This window comes from Urtica dioica, chromosome 7 (assembly GCF_054948205.1).
Source record: "Urtica dioica subsp. dioica isolate 48M chromosome 7, U.dioica_male_clone48M_v1_H2, whole genome shotgun sequence".
Taxonomy (NCBI): domain Eukaryota; kingdom Viridiplantae; phylum Streptophyta; class Magnoliopsida; order Rosales; family Urticaceae; genus Urtica; species Urtica dioica.
Window position 1 is genome coordinate 19,189,574 of NC_142762.1, and position 10,120 is coordinate 19,199,693.

The following is a 10,120-nucleotide window of genomic DNA, read 5'->3' on the forward strand; positions in this document are numbered from 1 at the left end:
TTTATCACGTTTACAAGTTCGAAAAAAAAACTCGGCGGTTAAAATTTAACATTTTTTTTAACTAACAGTTTCCCACATTTCCAGATAGATATGCCCTGTTTGAAATTAATTGGTGAATAAATAAATAAAAACCGAAGAGCGTTTAGAGACCAGTAGGCCTGGTATCAAAACTGCAATCTAATTGCAGAACAGTCTACCGATCGACGCTCAATCAGAACTCCTATTTATTTTCTAAAGGAATTCAAGGATTTAATCCGTAAAAGCAAGGGAAAATGGGGGTTCTTCGTTTCCAAGCGTGGGCGTACGTTCGAATCATCTTTGGCATAATTGTCGGCAGGACTCTATGGTTCTACGTCATGGACCGACTTGAAAAGAGCTACAATGTCTCGCTTATTCACTTATTTTTTTCTCTTTTCAACTGATTACTATATGTTTTTAAAGTTTCTGTTTCGAATTTCTTTCACATGATTTTTCATTATTTACATTCTACCTAAAATCATATTATTAAACGAAACATCAAAAGGCATTACCAATTCCATTTTCACACAAAATATGAAATCCTCACACTATCTACCAAAAACATTGGAAACGATTAGCTCTAATCAACTAACCCCAAAATGTATCTAAAGCCTAAGGTTTCAGAAACTTAATTCGTAATAAGAAATAAAAAAAAAGGTGGATTAAATTGAGGAGATATATTACCGTTAGCCTTGTGGATTCGAAGGAACTTGCTTCCGGTGACACTTCTGACCTAAGCGGTACCGTGCGAGTCACGGAGAACCACTCTGATCTGCGACGGAGTCAGACCTTCTTCGCAAACTTGCATATGCTCTCTTCGACCTAATACCCCAAAACAAAGAACTCCTTACTGAAACCAAACACCACGAATTCATATAATTACGTACACATCCTACAGCGATGAAGTCGAGGAAAGAAACATGCCGAAACCATAGAAACCCGCGGAAGATAAAACTGAATTGGGCCAAAATAAATTACAAAAGTAAACCACCGACTTTTTTTCGCTTTAAAAGTTTTTATTTTTCAATTTCATTTGAAGATTTCACGGTTTGAATCGGCGGTTTGGCCGATTCGAAACTGACCAAGAGCTAGTTTACTTCAGTAAGTTAAGATCAACAAAATCCCTGAATCGAAGTATAGAAACCACGGTCCGAACCTGGAGTGAAAGAGAGAGGAATAGAGACCGACCTGAGAGCTCGTCGTTGGGCTCAGAAAAAGACGACGAATCTGATCAAGAGCTATTTTACTTCAGTAATTTAAGATCAACGATATCCCTGAACATTCAGCTGAACAAACACAATAATAATAAAAAAAAAATCAACACTGTACACAAGTCAATAAAATATGTCATAGTATCTGTAACAATAAGAAACAAAGAAATTTAACGTAAAAATTCAACACTCGTAACTGGAGAAAGAAAAATAACAAACCTCACAATTATGTGCAAGACAGAGGGAAAATCATATGATTCCGGCGATGACGGCGAATCCAAGCGACAACGGCGTCATTGAGGCAGCGGCAATTCCAAACCTTATAGACCCTAAAGATGAAGACAAAGACGATTAAACGCTGTGAGAAGGAGGGCGAATTTTCTCGAGAAAATTCCGGCGATGACGGCGAATCCAAGCGACAACGGCGAGGCAGCGGCAATTCCGAACGTTATAGACCCTAAAGATGAAGACAAAGACGATTAAACGCTGTGAGAAGGAGGGCGAATTTTCTCGAGAAAATCGAGCTGAGATGAGAGACGAAGATTTATGATTTTATAATATTTCGTTACGACTTTTCTAAAAAAAATCGAGCTGAGTCTTAGGCCGAGCCTTGGAAATATAATGGAAAACGAAACAAATCGAGAGAGTTGCCTCTTTTGTGGCGAAGGAAGGGGACAAAAAGTAGAAAGTCCAAAAAAATAAAACTAAACCCTCAAAGTTGTCGGGACGAGGAGCAGAGACAACGTACCTTGGAGAGGGGAAAGAAGATAGAAGGAGACGAAGTGAAAGAGACGGGGACTTGAGCGTATGAAACAGGTCAGGTGTCGTGTGTTATTCTATTTGGAATCACAGTCTAGCGAATTTAAATGTTGAGACATGGCTTTGTGATTTCACTTTTTTTCTTCTTTTTTCGCCTTCGATTTATAATGATCCATAGAAAACAAAGTTGAGTTTTATGAGTTGAATGATCTTCTAAGCAATTTTGAAGTCTGTATTTCAAAATATGATTTAAGAAATACGTACATGCTACAAGTCGGAGAAAGAATCGATTCCAGAAACAAAATCGCAGCAAGAAAAAATGAGCACGAATCTTCAGATTTCAATTTATTGAGCACAACAAAAAATGAAAAGAGAAAAAAACCAAACATGAATACGCAGTATCTCGCCGTCGGGGAGGGAGGTCGGAGCACTCGGAGGTGGAGCCATGAATAATTGCCTAGTAGAAAAGAAACGAATTTGAATTCTACAAAAACCAAAATTCAGAAATACCAAAAAACCTTTGAAGACTTAAGGCTCAACACGGTGTAGGATCTGAGTCCACCATCGCAGAAGTCGGTCAGCGATCGGGCCAGCGAGATCAAGCAAAAACTATTTGGGTCTGGACTTAGACTGAATACGTAGAAGAGATGAGAGAGAGAAGCAGAAGATATAAAAGAATAGAATTTGAAAGGACATGCCTAATGGAATAGACACGCCGGTTTTCTTTTGTCGAATGGATGCCATTTTTCCCAGGATACGAAGATGAAGTGACGTCATTTTATTGAGCGTACACAAAAGAAAAAGAAAAAAGAAAGTTTACGTGTCGTATTGTAAGTGGTTAAAAACCTTATGAACAGTGATTTTGGATTCTTACTTATAATATTTTATATAGATATATATATATATATATATATATATATTTATTGTTTTAGTGAAATATCGAGATTAACCTTTAAATTTCAAAAATATCGAGTTTGTACCATCTGTTTGATGAAAATGATAAATCTACAAATTGTCATTTTAGTACAATTTTAAACACCAGAAATGATATATATATATATATATATATATATATATATATATATTGTTTTAGTGAAATATCGAGATTAACCTTTAAATTTCAAAAATATCGAGTTTGTACCATCTGTTTGATAAAAATGATAAATCTACACCTAAAATAGATAATAGTGTCACGAATATTCTTTTTAGTGACTTATTATTAATGTTAACTCTAATATTTATATGCAAACCTCATTTTATCTTTATTCATACGCGACTTATATATAATTTACTTAAAAACGATAAAACAAACAACAATCACTAAATCATGGAAAATACAGAAAGAGGAAAAGAGTAAAAGTTGCAGTCGATGGTCATCAAAATCATTGATTCGAGCGTCAAATCCAAGAGTTATAGTTGCAATTCGGAAGGAAGCCATCTCTTGAAAAATATGAGTTTTAGTAGTCTATTTTGATTTAAGACTTTTTTTAAAAAAAATTGGGAATTTGGGGACTGGATTACTGGTTTAAGTTTTTATTCGGTTTTTATATCAGAGTTAACATTAATAAAAATTCAATAGAAGGAATATTCGTGATACTATTATTTATTTTAGCGTATAATTTCGTCATTTTAATTAAATAGAAAGTAAAAACTCGATATTTTTATAAATTAAAGATTAAACTCGACATTTCAAATATATATATATATATATATATATATATAATTAAATATATATATGTCACTTTCCCATTAAACAACAATACAGTTGTTATTTTTTTATCCTTGTGATACAGAACTGACCGTAAAGTAGACTTCTGGCCCTTGTTTTTAGTTCCAATGATTAATATGACCCTTTTCTAGTTCAAATATTACTAAGAAGACCGTTATATCAAGTTCAATTGTGAAATCTTACAAATGATAAATACATGTCCATTATCCTTTGGAAAAAACTGTTAATAAAATAGTCTTTTTCTTTAAGAATGGCATATTAAAAAAAATAACAAAAGGAAACATCAATAATTAGAAAAGAATATTTTGAAACCAGAACACGTCTATCCATCAAGTTCAAGAAATATAAAAATAAAAATAAATAAATTATAATTATCAATAGGTTGGTTTAAGTTTGACATGTGTTACGCGAGTCTAGAAGTACACATATCACAATATGCATGACTCTCTCATTTTTTCAGTTACTTCTCATAACTATTGCGTTTTTTATTCACGTATTTATTTGCCGTTAGCGGATCTATTTTAATTTCATATTAAATAAATCATGTTTACTAAATGTTAAATCATTTTTTACATATAAAAAAAGGCACTCTAAAGCAAAATTAAATTAGTTCATCCTATCCGAACAGGCCCAACATTATATAACATCAAGATGGATTCAACTCAAGATCAAGTCAAGATGAACGTAATCTGAGATCAAGCTAGTAAAGTGACAAGGATCCTCCCTTTGAGACGTCACCTTTCAGGATACAAAAGCATTTAGCATCGGATACACTTCTAAATCACAAGATAGAGTCATTCAAGCAGCTCGGAGAAAAAACCACCGGAAGACGAAAGAAAAATCTGGACAAAGGCCATAAACTCTCTCACACACAATTTGCACAATAAAAGTGTTGGACTAATGTTATATAGCGTCCTTTTTCACGCATAAAAAACAACAAATCCAAAAATAAATGGCGTCAGGAATTGAATAGTTCATCCCATCGGAACATACGAAACACATACAAGCCCTTTCCTGACATCAACAAGGCTAATCCGTATTTTCGCTTCGCCATCTCAGATGGTTCCATCTCGACGAGTCCGTCTCGAACTTCCGTGAGACTAAATCATCTCGACACATCATTTAGACCTCATATCGCCTTCGCCATCTCATCGCCTTGCCACAAGCTTGTCGTTATCACTAGAAGCTTGTCAATCCGCCATACGCACGACACCTTGCCATAAGCTTTTCGTCATTGCCACAAGATTGTTTTCTTCGTCATGAGGAATAAATTCGCCCAAAATTCTGTAAATATACTCTCAAACACAATTTTGAGCTATGTCAAAATTATCTCTCTATCTCGCTCTCTCTCTCTATCTCTCTCTCAGAGAAAATCACTGGGAGGAAGTCCTCTTAGCCGAGGGAGATTGAAAAATTAAATTTCTCGTGACAAGAAGATCAAGACCGAAAACTGACCCCTTGTATGCGTTGAATTTCTTTAGACCTTTTAGAGGTCATTGTACATCGGGGCATAATCAAGGCCCTCGAGTTCGACAGAAGAACAATAACGGGTACTTGTAATTGTTAGCATAGTAATGATTATTATAATGTAAGGGTAGTCTTTACCTATTTATTATATTGCACATATATATATATATATATATATATATATATATATATATATATATATTCATCTTTGATGTATTATTGGACAAGCAATTCACAATGTAACCCTAATGGTATTCAGCCTCTTTTTCATTTCTCTCTCAATCCTCTTTCTCTTTTGCAAAGTTATCATGGTATCAAAGCCTTCAAATTAAATTTCGCATCGTTCACCGTTAGATCTCGTCACGAAATTAACATAATGTCTACGACACATACTCGTCCATTCTGAACAGTGGAGATGATGTTCTGAGTAATTTAAATTAGTCTGTCGACTGAAGAGAAGAATTACAAATTTATTTTTGCAACAGCTCCGACCAGCAACGCCGAAATTGAGTTTGCACCTTTGTCAACAGTTGGATCGTTACGAAATTTGGACAGAATGTTCGTGACAATCAGAGGTACATTTTACACGATGGGATTAGAGTTTTAAGCTTTTTAAGTCTATCTGTTGGGTGAACAATAGAGCTACGAATTTAGTTTTGCAATTTGAGACTGTTTGACTATTTGGTGATTTCAAATTTGGGTGTTTTGGTATTTCGTAATGGGTTATTTATTTCTTTTGTATTTAGAATTTTGCAGTGGGTTGTTTTATATTTGTATTGGGTTTTTTAAGTGTTGTTTGTTTGGAGATTTGTATTGATTGTTTGAGTATTTTATTTGGGAATGTCATATTTGTTGTTTGAGAGTTTCACATTGGTTGTTTTGGGTGTTGGTTATTTGGAGATTCACATTCGTTGTTTTGGTATTTTATTTGGGGTTCTCGGATTTTATCATTGGTATAATTTTATAACTGGGTATAAATTTAAAAACTAGTTTCATATTAATTATAGATTTTAAGAACTGGATAACCGGTTTTAAAGGTGGATCCGTATTTTAAAGAACCGGATAACCGAATTTTTAAAAGAAAAAATGACACATATATACATTGTGTTTTAATGAAATGTCGAGTTTAATCTTTGGTTTTCAAAAATGTCGAGTTCATACCTTCTGTTTAACTAAAATAACAAAATTATACCCCGAAATAGACAACAATGCCACGAATTTTTCTTTTTATTGACTTTTCATTGACGTAGACTATAATATTCATACGTAAACACTAATTATCTTTATTCTTTCACGTCATATATGTAATTTATTTAAAAACAAAAAAGAACAAACAACAGTCTCTTAATCGTGAAGAACAGAGAAAGAGGCAAATAAGTAAAAATCGACAGTTAATAGTCATCAAAATCACATATTCGAATAGAGAATCCAAGATTTAGAGTTGCAATTCGAACACGGAATGAAGTCATCTCTTAGAAGATATGAATTTTATTATTTAATTCAATTTAAGGCTATTTTATTATTTGATTCGGTTTTTTTAATATAAGAGTTAATATCAATGAAAGGGAGATTTGTGACACTTTTACCCATTTCATGGTATAATTTCGTCATTTAAGTTAAACAGAAGGTATAAACTCGACATTTCACTAAAACACATCGTATATATGTGTTATTTTCCCTTTTAAAAATCTTATATCAAAACTGGATATTGGATTTAAGAAACGGGATGACCAAATATTCGGATAACCGAATTTTGGTTTTGGACTAAACTGGTCCGATTATTAGACTAAATTTTTTAAAACCGAAAATTCGGATTCGAATATGAAAAATGGAAAAAAAAACGGAACTGAATCGATCTAGTTTCAGCCCTAGTCGTCATCACTATACGATCGTCATTATTTCCAGGAGCTCGTAGCCTTGCCATGAGCTCGTGATTGTTGCTAGGAGCTCATCCTTGCCACAAACTCATCATTTTTATTTTTGTCATATTCTCGTTGTCGTTACCAGAAGCTCATCGCCACGAGCTTGTCGTTGTTAGGAGCTTTCCGCCTCGACCTCATCGTCGTCGTAAAGAGCACTTCACATTGGCATGAGATTGTCGTTGTTCCACGAGCTCATTGTCATAGCCACAAGTTCATCGCCGCTCCATGACCTCATTGCCATGCTAGGAGTTCGTCATCTTGCACAAACTCCTTGCCTTGCCAGGAGCTCGTCATCATCACGACAAGGTCATTACTATGCTACAAGCCCGCCATCGTCGCTAGGAGCTTATTGCATCGCCAGAAGCTCATCTCCTTCCCACAAGCTCGTCATCGTCTACATGAGCTCGTTGTCTTCGACAAAATCTCATCATCCTCTCCACGAGCTCGTTGCGCCACTAGGTGCTTGTCGTCATCATCGACAAGAGGTAAAACTACACCTATATTCTATAAAACTACCCTCATACATAATTGACTATTTTTTCAAACTTAGAGAAACTATACCAAAAATATTTCTCTAACTCTCTCTCTCTCTCAATTTGCTCCATGTTGAACGTTGGAGCCCGCATTGAGAAAAATCTCTCTGCGCATCTCGTTATTTTCCCATGTCTTACTTAGGTGTCGGAGGGTTAGACGGAAATTTATTGTGACGAGAAGATCAAGTCGGATGATCGACCCTCTTGTTTTTGTTGATTTTTATAAGACATGCGATTTCTTAGTGCACGTGGCATCTTGGGCCAATTACGGGCTGTACTGAGTGTTGGGATCTACAAAACAACATTAACAATTAAGAAAAAAGAGCACGTGTTGTTCTTGTCTTAATATGAAGCAATCCATGATATGTTTACTTCCGATGATAGATCAGTACCGAGCGGAAAAATCGAAAAAGAGGCAAGCAAGCTATGTAGATACTTATAATGTCCAGAACAACCATAGGTTTTGTGTAGGAAGGCAAAGCAGAGGCATGTAATTAAAAGGTGACGGAGGCATATTGTCTGTCTAGAACATCGATCAACTTGTTGGCGATGGCACTGGCGTACAAAGAAGAGCCTTCACAAATCTGCAAAACACACAGAGAGAAGTAAGAAACAAATGGTTGATATAGTAGTGGAAGAGGGGCATTGGACCTTGGTGTTGAACAAGTAGCTGTAGGTGTCTCCGACGTGGCCTCCGGCGACGTGGCGGAGGTCGAGACGGAGGTCGTCGAGGAGCCTGGAGGTGAGGAGGAGGAGGTTGATCTTCTTGCGCTGGACGAGCTTGACGGTGACCTCGTCGTCGACGATGCGGACGTCAACCTCCATGTCCTTGGACTTCCTCTGCAGCCACGAGGTGCGGATGTGCCCCTCAGCCTTCACCGCCTCTTCTTCTAAATCTAACTGCTCCTCCTGCTCACCCTTCTGCCTCTTGCTCATCGCTCCTCCTCCCCGCTTTCTCTCCACCAGCATCGTCAGCTCCTTCACCGACCGACCAAGCTCTTTTATATACTCTATCGCATCTCCCACCACCGACGCTCTGTCGTTCTGCACATGCACATATTTTTTACGAAATTCAAATAATAATAATGTGTTTTTTTTTTTTACAATTTTATTATTAATTTATAAATTTCTACTTTTCTTTTTAAAATTTGACTTCATTATACTATTTTTTTTTCTTCTGCAGTAGTCCCTAAATTTTGATCATATTTACAATTCCTAGACTTATGCCTGATTTTCAATATATAATAAAAAAAAATAAAAGAAAATTCCTAGACTTATGCCTGATTTTCATATTGACAATTCCGTTTGGAATTTCTCATAAAGAATGAAAAAGTTAGTTGGAAGGTTTGCAGGGGTGTGAATCGTGATATATACCTTGGTTGGGTTGGGGACGAGACTCCTGAGCATAGAATAGGTGTCCCTCATCTGGTCCCGGCGGTGGCGCTCGGAGGCGAAGTGCTTGGTGGTGGTGGCGCCGCCTCTGTCTCTCCCGGCGGACCTCTCCCTTGCGCCGCCGAACTCGAGAACCGCTCCGGCGCCGTCGAAGTGGATTCCGGCGGCGGGGTCGGCGACGGAGTCGAGGTAGAGGCCGTCGGCGAGGTCGAGGCGCGGCGCGTAATGGCCGAACAGGGAAGGCGGGTGCGGGGCGGGAAGGTTGAGGTGGAGCAGCGGGTCCACGTACACCGACGAAGTCGCCGGCGAGAAGTGGAACAGGTTCAGAAGCTGTTCTTGTTGCTGATGATGATGGTGATGATTGTTGTTTTGATACTGCCACCCATTCATTTCATATCCTAGTCCTTGTTGCTGTTGGAGCTCCAGGGCTGCTGACGTGGCGGCGGCGGCGTATTCCTGCTGGTCCAGATGGAACGCCGCCGCGGTGCCTTCCGGTGGCGCTGCTTCTGGGATGCCGGCGTATTCCTGCTCGTCCATGTACATCTTTCTTTTATCTTTTTTTATTGTCACAAAATCAAGAAGAGAGAGAGAGAGAGAGAGAGAGAGAGAGAGAGAAGAGAGAAGAGAGAGAGAGAGAGAGAGAGCGAGTTGGATGGAAGCAGAAAGGGGTTAGGTAGTATGCTATACATATATATGATGAATAGATGGGGTTTTCTTTTTAGTTTCAAATTTTTAATCCGAAATGGTAATTTCTTAAATCTCTTTTATTTTTCGATTCTTGTTAGAAGTAAGAATAGCCCTGAAAGTGAGTGTTGACAGGTTGGAAACATTGAGTAGGTAGGTAGTTTGTTATGGTCTTTTTAAGGGGTGATAAAAAGTGGGAAAGATTTAAGTGCAAAAAAATTATCTAGTTAGAACATAATCGTTTTTAAAAATAGTTGTGGTTTCAGATTATTAATATATAATTCGTTTAAGCGTGTCACTATTAAACTTGGGATATATCCAAGGAACTAAATACAGTTTTTCGTTTCGTCGTCGTTTTTCGCCGAATATCGTCGTTTTTCGTTTTTTCGCCGAAATGTCGTTTAA

At 37.0% G+C, this 10,120-nt stretch overlaps 1 protein-coding gene across 1 annotated transcript; it reads right to left on the reverse strand.

Moving 5' to 3' along the window:
* Positions 1-7,969: 7,969 nt before the first annotated feature.
* Positions 7,970-9,685, reverse strand: LOC149390321 (transcription factor bHLH10-like). Its single transcript, XM_089620345.1, has 3 exons — positions 9,014-9,685; positions 8,291-8,683; positions 7,970-8,223 (listed from the first exon to the last, which is right to left on the reverse strand). The coding sequence occupies exons 1-3, from the start codon at positions 9,572-9,574 to the stop codon at positions 8,134-8,136; spliced, it is 1,044 nt and encodes a 347-aa protein (XP_089476471.1). The 5' UTR covers positions 9,575-9,685; the 3' UTR covers positions 7,970-8,133.
* Between the last annotated feature and the right edge of the window lie 435 nt (positions 9,686-10,120).

Excerpts from the sequence above, each read along its gene's own strand:
- LOC149390321 (XM_089620345.1), bottom strand. The coding sequence starts at position 9,574 with ATGTACATGGACGAGCAGGAATACGCCGGCATCCCAGAAGCAGCGCCA. Across the intron at positions 8,684-9,013 it reads TCGTCCCCAACCCAACCAAG|AACGACAGAGCGTCGGTGGT; the intron begins GTATATATCACG and ends GTGCATGTGCAG. Across the intron at positions 8,224-8,290 it reads GCTACTTGTTCAACACCAAG|ATTTGTGAAGGCTCTTCTTT; the intron begins GTCCAATGCCCC and ends TGTGTTTTGCAG.